The sequence below is a fragment of the Apodemus sylvaticus genome, chromosome 9 (genome assembly GCF_947179515.1).
Source record: "Apodemus sylvaticus chromosome 9, mApoSyl1.1, whole genome shotgun sequence".
Lineage (NCBI taxonomy): Eukaryota > Metazoa > Chordata > Mammalia > Rodentia > Muridae > Apodemus > Apodemus sylvaticus.
In genome coordinates, this window is record NC_067480.1 from 71,375,954 (window position 1) to 71,400,995 (window position 25,042).

Below are 25,042 nucleotides of genomic sequence, written 5' to 3' on the forward strand. Positions count from 1 at the left end.
AGAGAAATTCACCATGGCTAGCACACTAAAAGCTACGAAAAGGTATGAAAAAGCAATAACCATTCCATGCCTATCTTTGTGTAAAGTGTTAACAATCATCAAAGTAGAATTGGGAAGGGAATGAGCGTCTGCAGAGCCTGAGTTATCAAGCACACGTGTCCTTTCACCACTCCTCTGGGCATGTGCAGGCTTGTACTATTTTTCAAGATTCAATGATCACTCTAAACTCACACAAGTTTTTTCAGCCCATATTATTCCTCTCAAATTGAAGAATGTGGACAACATTTTTATCCAGGGGCTATACATCTGAGGTCTTTAGTTGAGGTGAAAAACACAAGTGAGAAAATATTACTGAGAGCTAGCACCTTCATACCCAGGTCTCATTAAGTCATAATTCACTGAAAGAAAACAGATAATAAGAGTACAGGGAATTAATACTTCTGGGCAGATCTGCTTCTAAGCCTGTGTTTGTCTACTAATTAGAGCAACGGCGTTCGAAGTGATACAAACACATGACATGCTAGTTAAAAAAAGAAGTAAAAAAAACATATAAAACTTTCTAAGTATTAAATGATAAATATTAAAACCTAAGCAAATGTGTCTATGACTTGATCATTTCACGAAAATGTCAATATGCAAGCCAGACAGAATGTCTGAAAACAGGCTCTGCCCTTCTGCTTGGAGCCTATAAAATTATTACCTCACATGCTCAGGCCCTCCATCCTTAACTCAAAGAGAATTATAGTATGGGTAGAAACGTGTCACCTTAGAAAATATTCTATCTTTTCAGATTCAGAACCAGATAATATAACCAAATATAGAAATATGGAGTTTGAATCTATCATCTAATTAGATGAACTCAATAGTGTAATTTTACAACAGCATGACTGAAATCCTTTAAACAGACTAACAATATAAATTATAGTAACAGAGATGGGTCTTGGCACATGCAGTCAAAGATATCTATGAATGAAACCCCACAACATCTAGCAAATAGTTACATTAGTGTGAGATTTTTATAGTCTATTTATTGATTGCATAGGTCTTGAAAAAAATATTTGTATATGGCAACCCATGTTTGTGTTGAGAGGTTGTATGTGCCTATGTCTATCATAGAACAAAGAATCAGTGAGGTGTTCAGAGGCCATGTTCTACTCTGCTCATCAATGGGTTAATTGAGCTTGCAGAGGATTGGCTTTCAGTCATTGTGTATTAACAGGTAGCTGCCCTAGCGCCAATGGATAGCCTTAGACCATCAACACTCTGGGAACTCTGGTTAAAGTGATTTAGTTGACAAGGAGTAATATGAAGACATGATTGTGTTAAAGGAACTTAGAAAGAGGATGGGGTCGACAGAAATGAAAGATAGAAAAGGGTGAGCAAAAAAGTAAGAAGAATACATTCCACAAATGTATAAAATTGTCAAAGGAGAAAATAAATGAAAGTTAACCATATGTGTATGGATACTAATCTAAAACTTTCCTCCATATCACTACATATATCCCTATGCTACAGTAGCAATAAAGACTTATTAAGGAAAATACTCCTGGTTAAGAGAATAGTATCTCTAGAGTGAGTGGAAATATAACATTCTACTTTTGACAGGGAGTCCTCTTGATGATGGACCATCCTCAGGATTTTAGGCCTAACCCAGGAAACATGGGCCTACCATGAGCTATGCTAACAAGATAACCAAAATAATTAATTTTTTATGATATACTTCTTTCCCCAAATTCCCATTCTATAGTACAGTCTGTTATATAGTGATGTTGCATTCTAATAATGCCCAATTTTTCTGAATTACTTAGAAAAATATTTTTCTTCTTTTTCTAAGTTCGCTTTTTTCCCTAAGATTTTTTTCTTCATGTTTTCTCTAATGTTGTCTTCGTGACATGTTGCTTGTTATCTGCCATATGTCTGGTTATTACCCTTGTCATATGGCTTAAATTTCTCCACGTCTCTTCCACACAGCTACTGAGATATACAGCTTGCCTCCCCTGATAATTCTTTTAATATGTAATAAAATTTTCCTTGAGCTTCTATTTATGAGTCCAGGTTTAAATTATTTTAGTAATGTTACTAAGAACTCCAAAGACCTCAACTTCCCTAGCATCCTCTGGTGAAGACACCAGAATTCCCCAATAATGTTAGTACCTTTAAGGGTTATTCCTCCACATCTCTAGTTTGATTGATGACTTCACGAATATGGGAGTGGTTTGTCCATAGAATTTGAGGATGGTGCCAACTGGGTCCATGTAAATTGTAGACACAAGGGTGGCACTGGTTAGTAAAGAGTACAGGATATGGATATTCATGTAAAAGTATTATGACATTTCCTCCACAGCACAGGAAAAATAGGCTTGATACTGGCTACGGCCTTGAATAATCGGCCTGATCATATTTAACAACGTGCCCAGAAATAGATTGGGTCATCTATCAGATCTTCCATCCTTGTAACGAGCCATAAACCCCACATTAACTGTCCCTTCAATAGGTTGCTAAAGCAGCCGTCATCAGTGTTCAGTGACAGGTGTGGTAACTTTGCAGGGTTGAAACTGAGAGTGCCATTCATTTGACAAATGAGGACCTATGTTTAGACCCAGTAATATCATCTGTATTTACATTTTACCTATTTTGCAATATTGGATAAAACAGTTGTTAAAACAAGCCCTAAAGAGAGTAAAGAGACAATGTATCTGTGGATCAAACTGCTTTTTGAACCTTAAAGTTGTAAACTGAAAACTCAAACAGAGCATTAAACTGCTTCCTAAATTGCTGCATGTAAATCCACAGATAAATGCTAATCAGCCTTGGTCAGAGAAGCTGCTTTTCCCACAGAATTACAGTAAATAGAGAAAACGACTTTCCCAAGACACCCAGTGGCTGTTGGAGGCTCAGCCCGCAGTGAGACAGATATCACACCCTCAAAGCCCAAGGAACATGGCTGAGGAGGAAGCAGAAATGACGGAAAAGGAAGACAAATGGTTAAGGCTATGTTCTAGGAAGGGCTCATCGTTGCAGGGCCAATGAGGCCAGAGCTAGGGTACAGTGTGGAGATGGAGAAATTTACACGTGAAAGGTAGCCTCAGTTCCTCTCTAAGAATTTTAATCATAAAACATACATGAGTAGGTTGCCTATTCCTGAACAAACGCCAATCCTTCTGATTTTGTTTTCTTTATTTTGTCCCCTTTCTACAAGCAGAATTCCACTGGTTACTGTTTTAAACAAGTTGATAAGCATTGTCAGCTTCTATAACTTTGTTATAACAAGTAGCAATCATGTCAAGAATAACTTCCTCTAAAGGTTCCTGAAATACACAGTATAACAGGGATATAGAGTCCTTTGCTTATATGCCCAAGGGTGGTATGGGATGGGATATCCATTATAGTGCTTTGTTTACCAGCTATTACTTATCTGTAGTTTATTGTCTAAGGGCAGTTCCCCTGTGATATTTCCCCCTCCCATAATAGTATGTCTGCTAGTGTTGCCAGATAACTAAATTTCTAAAATTTTCTTTTCCCTACCCCACTGTCAACTTCTCAATTATTAGAAGCACCTTTCCCAAAACTATAAGGTCCTTATATGCTGTTCACAATACAAACCTAAGTTCCCTTTTCACACACCGTTTTTTCTCTCAACTGCAACTGGGTCTGCAACTTCACCAGTGGCCTTCCCTGGCCTCTCACAGTACCAAGCCTCAGCTGTTCTCCATGACTCCTTCATAACTTCAAAACCAGTAACACTTCTAGGTAATTCTAACACATTGCCAAGTCCGGCTGCATCATGAGGTATAACCTTGGCTATCTCTGCATCATGAGGTATAACCTTGTCTATCTCTGCAACACAGCTTCTTTGTTCTCAGAAAACACTTCCCAGAAGACTTCACTTCACAGATGCTGGTCTTTTCCTAATCACTATTAATTTCTTAGCTCCAGCTAACCAGGATCAATTGTTCCAGTAGTCCCTTCTATTCTTGACTCTAAAGGCAGAGCCACATGGCTGAGTTCTGCTGCTTGTTGGGGCTGGAACATGGCTCCCTTATTCTATTACCAGCTTTGGGTTTTCCAACTCCCTCAATGCCTAAGCTTGATTGTCCTAGAACTTGTTCTGCAGACAGACCTTGAACTCAAGAGATCTGCATGGCTCTGTTCCCTGAATCCTGGGATTTAAAGTGGATGCTACTACACCTGGACTTAAAAAGCTTTCTTCACCTAGAACTTGCTCTGTCACAGGCCGGCCTTTATCACAACAGTCTCTCAGTAACATATTAAAATCCCTTTCCTCTGAAACTTCTAGAGCCAGGCTTCTACAGTTAAATCAACCTCAACAACAACAACAAAAAATCTATATTCCTACTAAGATGGCCCATTAAGCACTAAAGTTTTCCACTTCTTTCCAAATCCAAAGTCCCCAAATCCACATTCTTCCAACCAAAGGCATAGTTAGGCCTAACACAGCAATAACCTAGTCCCTGGAATCAACCTCAGTCTTAGGGTTTTATTGCGAGGAACAGACACCATGACTAAGGACATTTAAATGGGGCTGGGTTACAGGTTCAGAGGTTCAGTTCATTATCATGAAGGCAGGAGCATGGCAGTTTCCAGGCAAATATGGGACTAGAGGAGCTTCTAAGAGTTCCACCTCTTGTTCCAAAGGCAGCTAGGATAGAGTGTTAAGGCCCACACCCACAGTGATACACTTCCTCTAACAAGGCCAAACATATGCCAACAAGGCCACATCTCATGGTGCTACTCCATGAACCAAGCATATAGAAACTATCACAATATGTTTACATCAAAATGAAAATCTATTTAATTACAGCTGTGTTATTTTCAGGAATATAAGAGAGAGAAAAGTAGTATAACAGGTAATTCTTGAGATGATAAGAATAGAGAACTGGGGTTAGCCAGGATCCACCTACTATTTAAAAAAAGAAAGAAAGAAAGAAAGAGAAAGAGAGAGAGAGAGAGAAAGAGAGAGAGAGAGAGAGAGAGAGAGAGAGAGAGAGAGAGAGAGAGAGAGAGAAAGAAGGAAGGAAGACAGCATCAAGAAGACTATGTGGGACTATGGAATATTGAGAATATGATTCCCTATCCTTCCAAACAAATTCTATACATCCTAGAACCACCTATGAGTTCCCACCTTCAGCTGCTAATTGTTGTTTACATTTTTTTCTCATTCATAGTGTGTTAAGTCTCCCTCTTTAGCAAATGCACTCATTTGAACAGTCACTATTTTAAACATTTCATTCTCCACCATCGTAAACCTCCATTAGCTGATGTGGGATGGAATAATAGATAGTATTTACAGAGAGAAGCAGAAATCAAATATAGCATCTGGTTCGCAGTGATAGACTCATCCTAAGATGGACGACACAGCATCAAACAAAACAATTCTGCCATGGCTCAGTAAAGATCCTTTTAGTACATCAGTAACTCAGACAAAACTTCATTCAAGGGGAACTCGGGTAGCAAGACACTCATGTGAATGCACAGGAAGATTTCTTACACCAGGACTGGCTAAGCAATTCCTCTGTATAAAACTGAAGTAAAATGGGAGAGGATGAAAGAACAGTACCCGCCTCTGAGCTAAGAGACTCAAGAACAGGATGTGCTGCACTCAAATTACTATCAGCTCTTGTATAAGACTCAGGACAAGACTATAAACCCAGCTAGAGAGGGTCAGTGAACAGCACAAAGCCAAGTGTCTTGTGCAGAAAACAGACCTCCAACGTCTGGTAACAACAGAGGTTCCCTGAAGGGGAAATGAAAACTTGGGTTTCTCCACACAAAATATGGCCTTATTTTGTAATCTAGTTGTCACTCTGGGCATGGTGAGAAAAAAGACATTTCGGCATATTTACAAGAAGGTATAAATAACAATACAATATCTTTCTGTATAAGAGAACTTAAAACTATGGTGAAAATAAGAATGGATAACTCAACAACAGAGAGTGCCTTTCTAGAGTCACAGTCATACCGTTTTGTAGGACTATAACCCCCACGCCACCCACTGCACAGAACAGCAGCACTAGATGATGTCTTCTGCGACCATGGTGTCAAATATCTGGTAACAAATTCGATGCTCCGTTCCACTCGTGACATTGTAGGACTTGATGAGGCACTCCAGCCACGGGTACGCATCTACAGACCAAGAGGGAGGGCATGTCATTCAGCCACTGAACCACAGAACTAGTAATGCTGATTAATTAGAATTGTTCCCATCCTCAGATGAAGGTGATTAAGAGTTTGTAAAACTCTTGACAGCAGAGGTAGCATATCGTCTCACAAATGTTTTGCTCCTCTTCTTGAGCTGACTGCGTGTGGGCCTCCTCTTTCTCTTCCCTGACTAATTAGGAGGAGGTGGAACCTGAACTTGAGATCAACTCACTTTAAGCCTTACCTGTGACCTGCACAACTGGCAGCAATAATGCCAACCATGGCACCTGGCAAGGAGCAGGGCGCGCTCTTTTCTAACAACAACAGAGGCCCCCGTAGGTCTGCAAGGCATCCAGTATGGCAATCAAGCTTGGCCATGCATGTGTATATTTGAAAAGATTCCAAGGTCCACAGACTTATTTTTGGAAACCTATGTATACTAAGTGCAATATGCAAGACAAATTAAAATTGAAAAAAAGGAACAAATCTCAATTAAAGTTTGCTCCAGAAAAGCAAAATTTCCCATCTCTTGGGAACTGATGTTACATTGTAGAGACCTGCTGGGGAGGAAGAAACCCTAATCAGGAGCAAACTCTAACAGTCCCATCAGCAATAGTGACAGAGGGGAGATCTGTCCCTGTGAACAATTACTAGAACAATCAAACTTCTCAACATAATTACTTCTCCAAATTCTAACAGAAAAGAAATGCTGGCCACAAAAGGACTTAGTGGCAGTGGCTACAATGTGTACAATTTTTACCAGGGCAGGAGTCAGTGGATGAAGCAGTATTTGTGCAAAAATGGCTAAAGTTCATAAACTTTGAAGACTAAATATAGAAAAATTTGAAGCTCATTAGTACCAGAGGAAGTCCACTGAAAAAGGCAGTTTATTTGAGGGCATGTGTCTAGTAAACAGAGCATCAATTTGTCATAATTGCAGCTTCAATGTTTCTATGCTATATATGCGAATTCAGAGTCAAATATGTTGTGACTAAAAGTGCTATGCTTTACAAATATTTCAAAATATTTCAAACCTTGTTACTCATATTTATTTCTGTCGCTATCTCATCAAGATATTGATAGATATTGTTCACACTTAGTAATTTCCAAGGACTCAGTTGGCTTCCTTCCACACAGTCTGTGGACTAGATACACACTAGGTGCATTTTCAAGGAAGAGAAAGAAGCACCTTTGAAATACTGCCTACCTATTTTTATTCCTGGAGGACAAATGACATTCATTATTCTTTCCAGATTTCTCTGAAGGTCATCATCAGTGAGGACTTCTGATGCTGGGATCTGGAAAAACTTCTCCTAAAAATGACCAAAAAAAGGAATATTCATTATTTGAGAAGCTTCCATGCATAGAATTTCAGTAACCAATTTGCTAAAGTGACCTATATAGACTTCAGTCTCTTAAGGTTGTAGACTAGAATACTGGCCTAAGCTAAATCCCAATACTCTTCTTTAAGAGTTTCTCTCTCCGTGCGGTGGTGGCACATGCCTTTAATCCCAGCACTTGGGAGGCAGAGGCAGGCGGATTTCTGAGTTCGAGGCCAGCCTGGTCTACAGAGTTAGTTCCAGGACAGCCAGGGCTATACAGAGAAACCCTTTCTCAAAAAAACAACAACAACAAAAAAAAACCAAAACAAACAAACAAAAAAAAACAAAACAAAAAGAAAAGAAAAGAAAGAAAAAAAGAATTTCTCTCTCTCTCTCTCTCTCTCAATTATTTTAATTTGACTCTCAATTTTATTCATTTACCTTAATCATTTTGTTTCAAATGATATCCCCCTTCCCAGTTACTCCTCCACAAACCTCCCTATCCCATGCCCCATTCCCCCTCTCTTTTGCCTCTATGAGGGTGCTCCCAAAACCACTCACCCATTCACACTCTCCGCTCTAGCATCCCCCTATGCTGGGTCTTCAAACCTCCATAGGACCAAGGGACTTCCTTCCCATTAATGTAACATAAAGCCATCCTCTGCTACCTATGTATCTGGAGCCATGGGTCCCTCCATGTGTACTATTTGGTTGGTAGTTTAATCCCTGTGAGCTCTGGGTGGTCTAGTTAGTTGATATTGTTTTTCCTATGGGGTTGCAATCCCCTTCAGCTCCTTCAGTCCTTCCCCTAGCTCTTCCATTGGGGTCCCTGGGATCAGTCTGTTCGTTGGCTGTGAATGTCTGCATTTGTGTTGGTCAGGTCCTGGTAGAATTCTCACAGAACAGCCATGCCAGGCTCCTGTCAGCAATTCCTTCTGGGTATCAGTAATAGTGTCGGGAGTTGGTGTCTGAGGATGGGATGGATCCCAATGTGGAGAGGTCTCTGGATAGCCTTCCCTTCATTCTCTGTCCCATGTTTTGTCCCTGTCTTTCGTTTGGACAGGAACATTTTTAGGTTAAAATATTGAGATGGGTGGGTTGCACCATCACTCAATTGGGAGCCATACCTATCTACTGTAGGGGGGCTCTACAGGTTCTATCTCCCCTTTTTTGTATGTTTTGGCTAAAGTTATCCCTATTGGGTCATGGGAGCCTCTTGATGCCCTAGCATCTGGGACTTTCTAGAAGCTACCCCCAGTTCCTAATCACCCATTGCTGTATATTTTTATTCCATTTCCTGACTCTCTGTATTTCTCTACTGTCCCATCCACTACCTGATCCTGACCCCACTTTCTTCTCTCCCCTCCTCCCTCCCTCCCAGGTCCCTCCATCTCTCTGCCTTCTGTGATAACTTTGTTCTCCCTTCTATGTACCACTGAAGCATCCACTCTTTGGTCTTCCTTCTTCTTAAGCTCCATATGGTTTGTGGGTTGTATAATAGGTATTCTGAGCTTTTGTGCTAATATCCACTTATCAGTTAGCACATGCCATGGTTCTTTTGTATCTGGGTTACTTCAGTTGGGATATTTTCTAGTTCCATCCATTTGCCTGCAAATTTTATGAAGTCATTGTTTTTTTTTTTATTCGATATTATTTATTTACATTTCAAATGATTTCCCCTTTTCTAGCCCCCCCCCACTCCCCGAAAGTTCCGCAAGCCCCCTTCTCTTCCCCTGTCCTCCCACCCACCCCTTCCCACTTCCCTGTTCTGGTTTTGCTGAACACTGTTTCACTGAGTCTTTCCAGAACCAGGGGCCACTCCTCCTTTCTTCTTGTACCTCATTTGATGTGTGGATTATGTTTTGGGTATTCCAGTTTTCTAGGTTAATATCCACTTATTAGTGAGTGCATACCATGATTCACCTTTTGAGTCTGGGTTACCTCACTTAGTATGATATTCTCTAGCTCCATCCATTTGCCTAAGAATTTCATGAATTCATTGTTTCTAATGGCTGAATAGTACTCCATTGTGTAGATATACCACATTTTTTGCATCCACTCTTCTGTTGAGGGATACCTGGGTTCTTTCCAGCATCTGGCAATTACAAATAGGGCTGCTATGAACATAGTAGAACATGTATCCTTATTACATGGTGGGGAGTCTTCTGGGTATATGCCCAGGAGTGGTATAGCAGGATCTTCTGGAAGTGAGGTGCCCAGTTTTCGGAGGAACCGCCAGACTGATTTCCAGAGTGGTTGTACCAATTTGCAACCCCACCAGCAGTGGAGGAGTGTTCCTCTTTCTCCACACCCTCTCCAACACTTGCTGTCTCCTGAATTTTTAATCTTAGCCATTCTGACTGGTGTAAGATGAAATCTTAGGGTTGTTTTGATTTGCATTTCCCTAATGGCTAATGAAGTTGAGCATTTTTTAAGATGCTTCTCCGCCATCCGAAGTTCTTCAGGTGAGAATTCTTTGTTTAACTCTGTACCCCATTTTTTAATAGGGTTGTTTGGTTTTCTGGAGTCTAACTTCTTGAGTTCTTTATATATATTGGATATTAGCCCTCTATCTGATGTAGGATTGGTGAAGATCTTTTCCCAATTTGTTGGTTGCCGATCTGTCCTCTTGATGGTGTCCTTTGCCTTACAGAAACTTTGTAATTTTATGAGGTCCCATTTGTCAATTCTTGCTCTTAGAGCATACGCTATTGGTGTTCTGTTCAGAAACTTTCTCCCTGTACCGATGTCCTCAAGGGTCTTCCCCAGTTTCTTTTCTATTAGCTTCAGAGTGTCTGGCTTTATGTGGAGGTCCTTGATCCATTTGGATTTGAGCTTAGTACAAGGAGACAAGGATGGATCAATTCGCATTCTTCTGCATGCTGACCTCCAGTTGAACCAGCACCATTTGTTGAAAAGGCTATCTTTTTTCCATTGGATGTTTTCAGCCTCTTTGTCAAGGATCAAGTGGCCATAGGTGTGTGGGTTCATTTCTGGATCTTCAATCCTGTTCCATTGATCCTCCTGCCTGTCACTGTACCAATACCATGCAGTTTTTATTATATGTAAGTACACTGTAGCTGTCTTCAGACACCAGAAGAGGGCGTCATATCTTGTTGTGAGCCACCATGTGGGTGCTGGGATTTGAACTCATGACCTTCGGAAGAGCAGTCAGTGCTCTTACCCACTGAGCCATCTCTCCAGCCCACCATGCAGTTTTTAACACTATTGCTCTGTAGTATTGCTTGAGGTCAGGGATACTGATTCCCCCAGATTTCCTTTTGTTGCTGAGAATAGTTTTAGCTATCCTGGGTTTTTTGTTGTTCCAGATGAATTTGATAATTGCTCTTTCTAGCTCTGTGAAGAATTGAGTTGGGATTTTGATGGGTATTGCATTGAATCTGTATAGTGCTTTAGGCAAAATGGCCATTTTAACTATATTGATTCTACCGATCCATGAGCCTGGGAGGTTTTCCCATTTTTTTGAGGTCTTCTTCCATTTCCTTCTTCAGAGTCTTGAAGTTCTTGTCATACAGATCTTTCACATGTTTGGTAAGAGTCACCCCAAGATACTTTATACTGTTTGTGGCTATTGTGAAGGGGGTCATTTCCCTAATTTCTTTCTCAGCCTGCTTATCCTTTGAGTATAGGAAGGCCACTGATTTGCTTGAGTTGATTTTATAACCTGCCACTTTGCTGAAGTTGTTTATCAGCTGTAGGAGCTCTCTAGTGGAGTTCTTTGGGTCACTTAGGTAGACTATCATGTCGTCTGCAAATAATGATAGTTTGACTTCTTCCTTTCCAATTTGTATCACTTTGACCTCCTTATGTTGTCGAATTGCCCGAGCTAGTACCTCAAGTACAATATTGAAAAGATAAGGAGAAAGGGGGCAGCCTTGTCTGGTCCCTGATTTCAGTGGGATTGCTTCAAGTTTCTCTCCATTTAGTTTGATGCTGGCTACCGGTTTGCTGTATATTGCTTTTACTATGTTTAGGTATGGGCCTTGAATTCCTGTTCTCTCCAAGACTTTAAGCATGAAGGGATGCTGAATTTTGTCAAATGCTTTTTCAGCATCCAATGAAATGACCATGTGGTTTTGTTCTTTGAGTTTGTTTATGTAGTGGATTGTATTGATGGATTTCCGTATATTGAACCAACCCTGCATTCCCGGGATAAAGCCTACTTGATCATGGTGGATGATCGTTTTGATGTGTTCTTGGATTCGGTTGGCAAGAATTTTATTGAGTATTTTTGCATCGATGTTCATAAGGGAAATTGGTCTGAAGTTCTCTTTCTTTGTTGGATCTTTGTGTGGCTTTGGTATCAGCGTAATTGTGGCTTCGTAGAAGGAATTGGGTAGTGTTCCTTCTGTTTCTATTTTGTGGAATAGTTTGAAGAGTATTGGTGTTAACTCTTCTTTGAAGGTCTGGTAGAATTCTGCACTGAAGCCATCTGGTCCTGTGCTTTTTTTGGTTGGAAGACTTTCTATGACTCCTTCTATTTCTTTAGGCATTATGGGACTGTTTAGATGGTCTAGTTGGTCCTGATTTAATTTTGGTATTTGGTATCTGTCAAGGAAATTGTCCATTTCCTCCAGATTCTCCAGTTGTGTTGAGTATAGGCTCTTGTAGTAGGATCTGATGATTTTTTGGATTTCCTCAGTTTCCGTTGTTATATCTCCCTTTTCATTTCTAAGTTTGTTAATTTGGATACTTTCTCTGTTGCCCTTTGGTCAGTCTGGCTAAGGGTTTATCTATCTTGTTGATTTTCTCAAAGAACCAGCTCCTGGTATTGTTGATTTTTTGTATGGTTCTCTTTGCTTCTACTTGATTAATTTCGGCCCTGAGTTTGATGATTTCCTGCCTTCTACTCCTCCTGGGCGAAATAGCTTCTTTTTGTTCTAGGGCTTTCAGGTGTGTCATTAAGCTGGTAATGTATGCTCTCTCCATTTTCTTTTTGGAGGCACTCAGGGCTATGAGTTTTCCTCTTAGCACTGCTTTCATTGTGTCCCATAGATTTGGGTATGTTGTGTTTTCATTTTCATTGTGTTCTAAAAAGTCTTTAATTTCTTTCTTTATTTCTTCCTTGACCAAGGTATCATTGAGTAGAGTATTGTTCAGTTTCCACGTGTATGTGGGCTTTCTGATGTTTCTGTTGCTATTGAAGACCACTTTTACTCCATAGTGATCAGATAGGAGGCATGGGATTAGTTCGATCTTCTTATATTTGTTGAGGTCTGTCTTGTGACCAATTATATGGTCGATTTTGGAGAAGGTACCATGAGGTGCTGAGAAAAAGGTATATTCTTTTGTTTTAGGATAGAATGTTCTATATATATCTGTTAAATCTAATTGGTCCAAAGCTTCAATTAGTTTCATTGTGTCCCTGTTTAGTTTCTGTTTTCCTGATCGGTCCATTGAGGAAAGTGCAGTGTTGAAGTCATCCACAATTATTGTGTTAGGTGCAATGTGTGCTTTTTGTTTTAATAAAGTTTCTTTTACGAAAGAGGGTGCCCTTGCATTTGGGGCATAGATGTTCAGGATTGACAGTTCTTCTTTTTGTATTTTTCCTTTGACCAGCAAGAAGTGTCCCTCAGGGTCTCTTTTGATGACTTTGGGTTGAAAGTCAATTTTATCTGATATTAAAATGGCTACTCCAGCTTGTTTCCTGAGACCATTTGCTTGTAAAATTGTCTTCCAGCCTTTTACTCTAAGGTAGTGTTTGTCTTTGACCCTGAGGTGTGTTTCCTGTAAGCAGCAAAATGTAGGGTCCTGTTTACGTATCCATTCAGTTAGTCTGTGTCTTTTTATTGGGGCATTAAGTCCATTGATGTTAAGAGATATTAAGGAATAGTGATTGTTACTTCCTATCATTTTTGACGTTATTTTTTAAATTTGAATGCTTAACTTCTTTTGGGTTTGTTGAAAGGTTACTATCTTGCTTTTTCCAGGGTGAAGTTTCCCTCCTTGTATTGGTGTTGTCCTCCTATTATCCTTTTTAGGGCCGGGTTTGTGGATAGATATTGGGTAAACTTGGTTTTGTCATGAAATATCTTAGTTTCTCCATCTATGGTGATTGAGAGTTTTGCTGGATATAGTAGTTTTGGTTGGCATTTGTGTTCTCTTAGAGTCTGCATGAGATCTGCCCAGGACCTTCTAGCCTTCATAGTCTCAGGTGAAAAGTCTGCTGTGATTCTGATAGGTCTTCCTTTATATGTTACTTGGCCTTTTTCTCTTACTGCCTTTAGTATTCTTTCTTTGTTTAGAACATTTGGTGTTTTGATTATTATGTGACGGGAAGTATTTCTGTTCTGGTCCAGTCTGTTTGGAGTTCTGTAGGCTTCTTGTATATTCATGGGCATCTCTCTCTTTAGGTTAGGGAAGTTTTCTTCCATAATTTTATTGAAGATGCTTGCTGGCCCTTTAAGTTGTAAATCTTCACTCTCATCTATGCCTATAATCCTTAGGTTTGGTCTTCTCATTGTGTCCTGGATTTCCTGGATATTTTGGGTTATAAGTTTTTGCATTTTGCATTTTCTTTAACTGTTGAGTCCATGGTTTCTATGGAATCTTCAGCATCTGAGATTCTTTCTTCTATCTCTTGTATTCTGTTGTTGATATTTGCATCTCTGTCCCCTGATTTCTTCCCAAGGCTTTCTATCTCCAAAGTTGTCTCCCTTTGAGTTTTCTTAGTTGTTTCTACTTCTGATTTTAGATCCTGGATGGTTTTGCTTAGCTCCTTCACTTGCATGTTTGTGTTTTCCTGTAATTCTTTAAGAGATTTTTGTGTTTCGTCCTTCATGACCTCAGCCTGTTGACCAAAGTTCTCCTGTATTTCTTTAAGAGATTTTTGTGTTTCCTCTTTCATGACCTCAGCCTGTTGACCAAAGTTCTCCTGTATTTCTTTAAGTGTTTTTTGCATTTCCTCCTTGTTGGCTTTTGTATTCTCCTGGATTTCTTTCAATGATTTTTGTGTTTCCCTTGCAAGGGCTTCTAACTTTTGATCCATTTTCTCCTGAATTTCTTTATGTATGTCCTTCATGTGTTCCTGTACCAGCATCATGACCAGTGATTTTAAATCCAAATCTTGTTTTACTGGTGTGATGGGGTATCCAGGACATGTTGGTAGAGGAGAATTGGGTTCAGATGTTGCCATATTGCCTTGATTTCTGTTAGTGACGTTCCTGCGTTTGCCTTTTGCCATCTAGTTCTCACTGGTGTTAGTTTATCTTGTCAGTGCTAGACTCACCAGTGCAAGCTGCCCCTTCCCAGTTGGCCTCTGGTGCACAGCTTACCTCCTGCACTGCTTGTAGACAGTGTGCTGCTGCCCAGGCTGTTCCGATCCCAAAGCAGGCACCCGAAGGCTCCCGCTGGGGCCCGCTGGATTCACTGGAGCACACTGACTTCTCCCAGCTGGCCGCTCGGAAGCCCAGCTAGCCACTTGCAGGACTTGGAGATGTAATGCTGCCTTGCTGCCCGGCTGGTCATCGAAGGTCAGTGGTCGTAGGTGCAGGGCCTAACTGGTCCCTGTGACGCCTTGGTTCCACTGCTGATGGCCCTTCAGCTGGAGCAGCCACTGCTGCCGCTGCCGCCGCCGCCGCCGCCGCCCAAGTCATTGTTTTTAATAGCCTAGTAGTACTCCATTGTGTAAATGTTCCATATTTTCTGTATTCATTCTTCTGTTGAGGGATATCTGGGTTGTTTTTAGCTTCTGGCTATTATAATAAGCTAAGGCTTATTATAGCTTCATTCATACCAGGGATGCAGGGATGATTAAATATATGAAAACCCATCAATGTAATCCACTACATAAAGAAACTCAAAGAAAATTAAACACTTGATCATTGCATTAGATGCGAAAGAGCATTTGACAAAATCCAACATCCATTCATGTTAAAAGTCTTGGAAAGATCAGGCATTCAAGATCCATACCTAAACATAGTAAAAACAATATATAGCAAACGAGTAGTTAACACCAAACTAAATAGAGAGAAACCAGAAGCAATCTGATTAAAATCAGGGACTAGACAAGGCTGCTAAATCTCTCCGTCTCTATTCAATATAGTACTTGAAGTTCTAGCTAGAGCAATTAGACAACAAAAGGAGGTCAAAGGGGTAAAACTTGAAAAGAAAGAAGTCAAAATATCACTATTTGCAGATGATATGATAGCATACTTAAGTGACACCAAAAATTCCATTAAGGAACTACTAAACCTGATAAACAACTTCAGCAAAGTGGCTGGATATAAAATTAACTCAAACAAATCAGTAGCTTTCCTATACTCAAAAGATAAACAGGCTGAGAAAGAAATTAGGAAAAGGGCACTCTTCACAATAGTCATAAAAAATATAAAATACCTTGGTGTGACTCTAAGTAAGCAAGTGAAAGATTTATATGACAAGAACTTCAAGTCTCTGAAGAAAGAAATCGAAGATCTCAGAAAATGGGAAGATCTCCCATGTTCATGGATTGGCAGCATTAATATAGTAAAAATGGCATCTTGCCAAAAGCAATCTACAGATTCATTGCAATACCCCATCAAAATTCCAACTCAATTCTTCACAGAGATAAAAAGACCAATTCTCAAATTCATTTGGAATTACAAAAAACCCAGTATATCGAAAACTATTCTCAACAATAAATCTTCTCAACAAAAGAACTTCTGGGGGAATCACCATCCCTGAGCTCAAGCTCTACTACAGAGCAACAGTGATAAAACCTGTATGGTACTGGTACAGTGACAGGCAGGAAAATCAGTGGAATAGAATTGAAGACGCAGAAATGAACCCATGCACCTATGGTCAGTTGATCTTTGACAAAGGAGTAAAAACTACCCAGTAGAAAAAGACAGCATTTTTAACAAGTGGTGCTGGTTCAGCTGGCAGTCAGCATGTAGAAGAATGCAAATCGATCCATTCTTACCTCCTTATACAAAGCTTAAGTCCAAGTGGATCAAGGACTTACACATAAAACCAGATACACTGAAACTAACAGAAGAGAAAGTAGGGAAAAGCCTCAAACACATGGGCACAGGGCAAAATTTCCTAAACAGAATACCAATGGCTTATAATCTAAGATCAACAATAGACAAATGGGACCTCATAACATTGCAAAGCTTCTATAAGGCAAAGGACATTGCCAATAGGACAAAATGGCAACCAACAGATTAGAAAAAGATCTTTACCAATCCTACATCCTATACAGGGCAAGTATCTAATATATACAAATAACTCAAGAAGTTAGACTCCAGAGAACCAAATATCCCTATTAAAAAATGTGTTACAGAGCTAAACAAAGAATTCTCAACTGAAGAAACTGGAATGGCCAAGAAGCACCTAAAGAAATGTCCAACATCCTTTGTCATCAGTGAAATGTAAATCGAAACAGTCCTCAGATTCCACTTGACAACAGTCAGAATGGCTAAGATAAAATACTCAGGTGACAGCAGATGCTGTCAACGATGTGGAGAAAGAGGAACACTCCTCCACGGCTGGAGGGATTGTAAGCTGGTACAAACACTGTGGAAATCAGTCTGGCGGTTCCTCAGAAAACAGAACTACCGGAGGACTCAGCTACACCACTCCTGGCATATACCCAGAAGATGCTCCAACATGTAATACGAACACATGCTCCACTATGTTCATAGCAGCCATATTTATAATAGCCAGCAGCTAGAAACAACCCAGATGTCCTTTAACAGAGGAATGGATACAGAAAATGTGGTACATTTATACAATGGAAGACTAATCAGCTATTAAAACCGATGACTTCATGAAATTTGCAGGAAAATGGATGGATCTAGAAAATATCATTTTGAGTGAGTTAACTCTGTAACAACAGACCATACATGGTATGTATTCACTAATAAGTGGATATTAGATAAAGAGCATAGAATACGCTCGATACAACTCATGGACCACAGGAAGCTCAAGAGAAAGGCAGAACAAAGAGTAGATGCTTCAGTCCTACCTAGAAGGGGGAACAATCAAGTAAAGGATGGGAGGGACTTGGGAGGAAGAGAAGAGGGGGAGGGGAAAAAGAGTAAGAATCAGGTATGGGAAGAGATGGAGGAGATATACACTGGTCAAGAAATTGAATAGTGTGTAGCAATCGTGGATGGGGAACTGGGGGTAGCAACCAGAAAGTCCCAGATGCCCAGAAAGCAAGAGCCTCCAAGGACCCCAGAGGAATGACAGTAGCTGAAATACCCACAAAGGAGAGGGAGAACCTCTCAAGACCATACCAGAGGTTAGGCATGGCCCCCCTGGTTGAGGGATGGGGCCACCCACCCATCTCCAAAATTTTAACCCATAATTGATCCTGTCTAAAGGAAATAAAGGGACAAAGAGTGGAGCACAGACTGAAGGAAAGGCCATCCAGACAGTGCACCACCTGGGGATTCATCCCACATGCAGACAACGAACCCAGACACTATTGCTGATGCCAAGAAGTGCTTGCTGACAGGAGCCTGAGAGACTCTGCCAGATTCTGACCAATACAGATGAGGAGGCTTGCAGCTAACCATCAGACTGAGCACAGAGACCTCAATGGAGGAGTTAGGGGAAGGACTGAAGGAGCTGAATGGGCCTTATCTGGCATCAAGAGGAGGGGAGGCTCTTGGTCCATGAAGGCTTGATTCCCCAGTACAGAGGAATGGTAGGGCAGTGAGGCAGAAGTCTGTGGGTAGGTGGGGAAGCATCCTCATAAAAGCAGGGTAAGGGGGGATGGGACAGGGGGTTTACAGAGGGGAAACCTGGAAAGGGGATAACATTTGAAATATAAATATATAAAATATCCAATGGAAAAAAATAAGTGATTAGACAAACTGTCCAGTATGAAATAACAACAAAAAAGAAATCACTTAATCTCATCTTGTATTGTTTTCCAATTTATGTAAGTTAAAAAGTAAAAAAACAAAATCCAAACAACAACAGAAAAAAACCCAAACAAACCAAAATAACAAAGCAAGTGCTAACTAAGATTGGAATGACACAGAGGAGTTAGGAAGGTTCCTACCCAAGGATGACATGCAAATTCATGACGAAAATGGAATCAACAAAAACCCTAAAAATCCAGTTAACAAAGTAGCAACAAAATAATTTTATCGTTGGGGTCACTATAACCACAACAGCAGTATTAGACAGTTGAGACCCACTGTCCTAGGTCAACCTTCCCTAGCTGCTAGTATGCCATCTATACTGTTACACAAAGTGCAGGAAAAGTAACACTCTCGGCTTCACAGGGGAGGAGGTGAGAGCTAATGGCAGCTTCAAGAACTTGTCAACTTACAACTACTAGTGTCAGAAATGACAGAGGTCTTCTGGACTGCTCCACAATATATGGAGTAACACTTATGTGTATTCTCCATTTTCTTTTAGATCAAACTATGGTGGCTTACAGGACACAGTAAGGTTGTGACACTGTGGCTCTATTTCTGCTCATTCGCCCAGTAGTGGAAATTCTGAATGTCAGGGAGAATGGCTCTTCAGATTTTGGTATCTCAATTTTGTATTTTTAAAAAATTGATTTATAATAGAAAACTCAAATGCTTTAGACAAAAACATAATTTCAGCTTTATGGGCTGTATTTCATTCTTATATTTTAAGTTATTTAAATCCATTTAAGAATACAATAAAGATAAACTGAGTTTTAGGCTAAAAAGTTCTGGATAACTTATGATGAAGTAAAGCTAAGATGAATATTAAAGATTTTAAATGTGAATTTCAATTAAATGTTTTCTGTTGTTTTTGTTTGTTTTGTTTTGTTTTATCCAGGTCTGTTACTTACAGAATCCTTGAGGTAGACATCCAGTACTCCGGTTCCATCATCAAACATGAAAGTCATAACAAACACATACTGTAGAGGTACAATGCCCAGAACTAGTGAGGAAAAAAGAGCACATCATTCCAGGTTGCTAGACTTTCTACAAGGTAAAAGCAAAGGTGGTTTATTATAGTGCATAGGAGAGGATAATGTTCACTGACGGTATTTATAAGAAAAGGAAAGCTTTCTTCTCCAGGATCACTTTATGAAAGCTGCCAAATAACAGAATCACTTTGGAACACTCCACCATATTTATGCAGGAGTAGTCTCACGACATAAGGAATTGTATCCTAATACTTGGTAGAAACTACAAAAAACCATTAATACAATGTAACTCACTGCAAGTTACTTTATTTAAAAAAATGAAAATCATAGAATATTATTGAAAGCAATACAAAGTTTACTACTGTTAAGTTTATCCCCCTTTGTATTATGAGTAAAGTATTTCTTATTACTATTATTACTAATATTAGTATCCTTATCATCATCAGAGATGTAATCTGGTTGAAAGAAAAACCAGGACAAAATCTGGGGTTCCATAATTTGCTAAGATGAGTAATAAAGAATAAGCTGGAGATACCAAACATGAGAATTAGCAGGGAACCCTGCATGGATGCATCGAACATTCTGTTTCCTTCTGTACGTATATCCATATTCCTCTAGGAAGATTAATTAAGGAGCCAAGTCAAAACAGTAAGTTGGATCACAGAAACAATTGCAGTAAGCAAAAGCAGGAAGACAGGAATGTAGTTTCAGAAGACGTCAGGAGTTACACTGAAGCAACCCTAAGGAGGCTGACATTCAAAGCAATGGAGCACACGAAATGGCACTGCCAACTCAACAGGAGAAGCTCGCGCCAAGTAATATGGCATCCTGCTGGCCAAAGGAGGTACAGACCATGATACATGGTACAAACCATGAAAGAAACAAAATATCAGAAGCACATATGTACATGTTTAGAAAACAAAACTTCAGTCTAGAGGAAATAAGCTGAGTATACTATTCCATGAAACTAAGAATTCTCAATGTACTTTGAGTTGTCCAAACTAAACCTACTACCTGTCAATGGCTATGAAGGGCAAACTCTGAAAAGAATGTTGGCAAAATGACCATATACTGGGGAGACAAAAAAAAAAAATTGTAAGTGTGGGAAAATAACAAAAGATGGTAGAGTACTTGGCTTAAAAATATAGACTCAATGGAGGCACAATATTGTGAGATCTATAAAGAGTGGTTGTTCTTGTGGAACAGGAAATGGATATACAAATGCAGTATAAATCAAGTAGACAGAACACTACTAGTAGGCCCACACTAGTAGGAAGACCTAGCTTCACAATTAAGGACAATCTAAAAGTTAAGAGGAAAACCTTTAAGTACGTGCCTTACAAACATGGAAGCTAAAAAAGAAAGGCTATGCACAACAAAGACTTGGAAGACAGTAACAACCATCTCAACAACTGCTCTAACACTAAATATGGATCTCAAAGATTTTCTCAGGATCTGTAATACAATCAATAATTAAATGGAAAGCAAGTGGTCAAGTATTGAAATTATAATTAAAATGCTTGGAAATGATAGCAAATATTTTAAATAGTCCTTATTTTGTATTACAATTGTTGCAAATAGATGTCACTTAAGAAAAGCTAAGCTAATTTTGCCATAAGTATTCAAAAATATTGACATACAAATCAGTGAGATGACAGAATTAAAAATACAAAAAAAAAAATCAGCTTACCTTCTGCCACAGAGGAAGGAATCCATAGTCTTTTATTAGTAATGGTACTTAGGTTTTGTATGGGTTTCAAGTTTGAGCACTGTTTACATCTAAAGAGAATAAGAAGAAAAATCTGGTAAGTATTTAAATACAATAAAATTCAGTTAGTACTCACTGATAAGTGAATATTAGGCAGAGAGCATGGAATACCCTTGATACAACTCATGGACCACAGGAAGCTCAAGAGAAAGGCAGAACAAAGAGTAGATGCTTCAGTCCTACTTAGAAGGGAGAACAAAATAATCAAAGGAAGTAAAGGGTAGGAGGAACCTGGGAGGAAGACAGGAGGGGGGGGGGGAAAAGAGGGTAAGAATCGGGTATGGAAGGAGTTGGAGGAGATATACACAGAGTCAAGAAATTGAACAGAGGTGTGTAGCAAGCGTGGATGGGGAACTGGGGGTAGCAACCAAAGTCCCAGATGCCAGGAAAGCAAGAGCCTCCAAGGACCCCAGCGGAATGACAGTAGCTGAAATACCCACAAAGGGGAGGGAGAACCTCTCAAGACCATACCAGAGGTTAGGCATGGCCCCCCTGGTTGAGGGATGGGGCCACCCACCCATCTCCAAAATTTTAACCCATAATTGATCTTGTCTAAAGGAAATAAAGGGACAAAGAGTGGAGCACAGACTGAAGGAAAAGCCATCCAGACAGTGCACCACCTGGGGATTCATCCCACATGCAGACAACGAACCCAGACACTATTGCTGATGCCAAGAAGTGCTTGCTGACAGGAGCCTGAGAGACTCTGCCAGATTCTGACCAATACAGATGAGGAGGCTTGCAGCTAACCATCAGACTGAGCACAGAGACCTCAATGGAGGAGTTAGGGGGAAGGACTGAAGGAGCTGAATGGGCCTTATCTGGCATCAATAGGAGGGGAAACCCTTGGTCCATGAAGGCTTGATGCCCCAGTATAGAGGAATGCTAGGGCAATGAGGCAGGAGAGGGTGGGTAGGTGGGGGAACACCCTCATAAAAGCAGGGTAAGGGGGGATTGGATAGTGGGGTTGCAGAGGGGAAACCCGGAAAGGGGATAACATTTGAAATGTAAACAAAATATCCAATTATAAAAAAAAATTCAGTTAGTTATTACACCTTATTCAAGTATGGATAGTTTTACAAAGTCAGCTATTAAATAGAAGGGAACTTCACTGTCTATACTCAAATGTGCTTGTTTCAAAAGAATTATGATTAACTTACTACATAAAAGCAATAAAAGATATAATGGGTGATGTGGTTTGTAAGAATGGTCTTCATAGGCTCATATATTTGAATGTTTGCTCTCCAGTTGGGCAAACTATTTGGGAATGATTGTGAGGTGTGGCCTTATTGGCAGAGATGTGTCACTGGGCGTGGGTTTTAAAGATTATCTGCCTCTTTCTTGTAGACCAAGATAAGAACTAGAAGCTACTGCTCAAGTTTCATGTCTGCATATTTGGCACCTTGATTCCTACCATAGTGACTATGGACTAATACTCTGAATCTATAGTGAAGCCAGCAATTAAATGCTTTCTTAGAACAGAGACAAAGACAAAGAAAAAGAAAAAGAAAAAGAAAAAGGAAAAGGAAAAGGAAAAGGAAAGGAGAAAAGAAAGAAAAGAAAAGAAAAGAAAGAAAAGAAAAGAAAAGAAAAGAAAAGAAAAGAAAAGAAAGAGCTTCAGAATAAATAACTCAAAGTTGAGAAGCAGAACTGGACTGTGTGTCCAAATCATTAGATAATTTGACTACTAATTTTCTTATCTGTCAAAACAAAAAAGAAACAGTAGAGAAGTAAGTGGAACTCGGAATTTATTGCTCTATGAACAATTTCTAATTGTCATACTCTTGCAAAAAACCTAGTCAATAAGAAAAAATAATTCAGAGTGAATTGTGAGGACAAGGAAGATTTCCAGTAAAATAATATTTTGAGTGACTACATACTCAGAAGCATCATGCCTGTAAGTCAGTTATGATTCAAAATATAAGAATATCTGAAACAAGACAATCCCTAAAACTGGACGTCACTTATTAACACTTATCCTTATCCTTCTGATATATCAATATATTTAAGCATGAGTAAATTTATCTTTATTGTGCATGATCTAATGTTCATAAGATGTAGTAAGAAAATATATTTCAAAGAAACTTGGAATTCAAGAGTCCTTGTAATTTATGAACTGGGAAAAACAGGTGACTGCTGTCGAGTTCATCATTTAACAAATATACAGGTATTTCTTCACTAACACCAGTAATGAAAAGATAATGTTAGACACTGATAGACCAAGTACTCATATAGCTTTTGGTGTCCTGATTTAGACTTAAGTACTCTGTACTAGGAAGATAGGAAAAGAAGGGAAATTAAAAAACGGGATAATTATATCAAAAGTAAAACCTTGATGTATGGACTTTTTCATAAGAGAATACAAAACAATGCTAGACATTTCAATTAAGTGGTCTATATACCTTGTAGGCCATTTAAAGATAAAAGACAGTGCATGTTCAGTGAAACTAGCTAGAAACATTTGTTTTTATTTTATGGCTAAAGTTTTTCACCCATTCTATATAAAACAAAACCAAAGGCAAAACCTACAATCAGTAACTATGATGACAGGAATTTTTTTTGTCATTTAAATAGCTCATTTTTATTGACTCAAATAAAAGCAACTGAATGGACATTATTTCTTTTACCTCCAATTGCCCACTTGCACAGTAAAGCTAAAATACAATTTATCAACACTACAAGAGATATCTTATTGAACTAGGAAACTACTAAGGCGCCTTCAATAAATCTTTCTCTAAATTCTTAACTAAATACTGATAATGTAACTATAACTTAAAATAACTAATTATACTTTAAAAAGTTAAAATACTTCAAAGTACTATTTTATTCATATGCAAAGATGTCACTTCTTAAAGAAAGCTTACTAAAGCCTTGAATTTAAAATATTTTAATATTTAACTTTTTACTTGATTCTTGGTGATGTTCACATCATGTACCCCAACTCTACCTACCCTTGCAACCACCGCAAAAGGAAAGAAAAATCTCATTGTGGAAGCTGTTGTGTGTCACACAGTATTTCACAATTCTTTACTTTCAAATGTTCACTGTAATGTGTCATTGCTGGCTCAAGGCCTCTGGCTTCTGCTACAACAGGAGTTCTGTATCCTCACCAGGACTCCTCACAGATACGCAGTTGTTGCCCTGTGTCATAATGATTCTGTATCTTTGGCTCTGTAGGGCTGGCCCCTTCATGTGCTCTAGCATTTCATACATGGGGTAGACGTTGGGGTGGGCTGAATCAAAGATCAGATGTTAGGCTTGGGTGTTAGCTGAGTTGGTCAGCTGACCCGCTCTCCAGCATCCGCACAAGCAAGGTGAACTCTGTTAAGGCTTGGTCTTTGCTGTGTGCTGTAATGCTAAGTGCGAGCCCCTAAGACATTGCCAGAAATGTGAGAGAGTTTGCAGGTAGACCCAAGGGAACTATATGACCTTGCGCCCAGGTTATTTCTCATTGGTGAATAAAGATGGTGACAGCCAATAGCTGGGCAGAAGAGACAAAGGCAGGTTTAGGGTTCCCAGGATTAGGGGGTTGAAGGAGAATGAGGGGAGGAAAAGGTGAGGAGGAAGGTGAAGCCATTATGGGTTATCTGAGCTATGGAAACATGGCCATGAGGGCTGGCCAATTGGAGTTAGGAGCAAGCCAGACGAAACGTAGTAATAACTCAGGGTTAACAGGAAAAGATTCTAACAGTATAACAGATGCACATCTGCTCAGCTCTAGTGCCGATTAAGAATTATTGCAAATACAAAGGTTGTGTGTGTGTGTTTTATCTGAGGAATTGGATGATCAGGTGGGATAGAAACCCTGGATCGAGTTAACTTTTTCTCTAACACAGCTCTTCATCACTTCCCTGGCTAGCTCACCCGGTGGCACAGACAGCAAGGAGCAGAGCCAGCTCTCCAGCTCCCCAGCTCCCCAGCTCC

At 39.6% G+C, this 25,042-nt stretch overlaps 1 protein-coding gene across 11 annotated transcripts in view; it reads right to left on the bottom strand.

Annotated features, from left to right (window-relative positions):
* Positions 1–5,024: 5,024 nt before the first annotated feature.
* Positions 5,025–25,042, bottom strand: part of LOC127692350 (protection of telomeres protein 1-like) — a 73,293-nt gene continuing 53,275 nt past the window's right edge. For 10 of the 11 annotated variants that reach the window (XM_052192608.1, XM_052192606.1, XM_052192605.1 and 7 more), the window contains 4 exons: positions 21,041–21,129; positions 19,270–19,361; positions 7,367–7,472; positions 5,025–6,144 (listed from right to left, as the gene is read on the bottom strand). In XM_052192608.1, coding sequence (XP_052048568.1) covers positions 6,032–6,144; positions 7,367–7,472; positions 19,270–19,361; positions 21,041–21,129 — 400 coding nt within the window. In that variant the 3' untranslated portion in view covers positions 5,025–6,031. Of the gene's footprint in view, positions 6,145–7,289; positions 7,473–19,269; positions 19,362–21,040; positions 21,130–25,042 lie in introns of those variants that run through there. The other variant, XM_052192611.1, reaches the window with a different exon arrangement.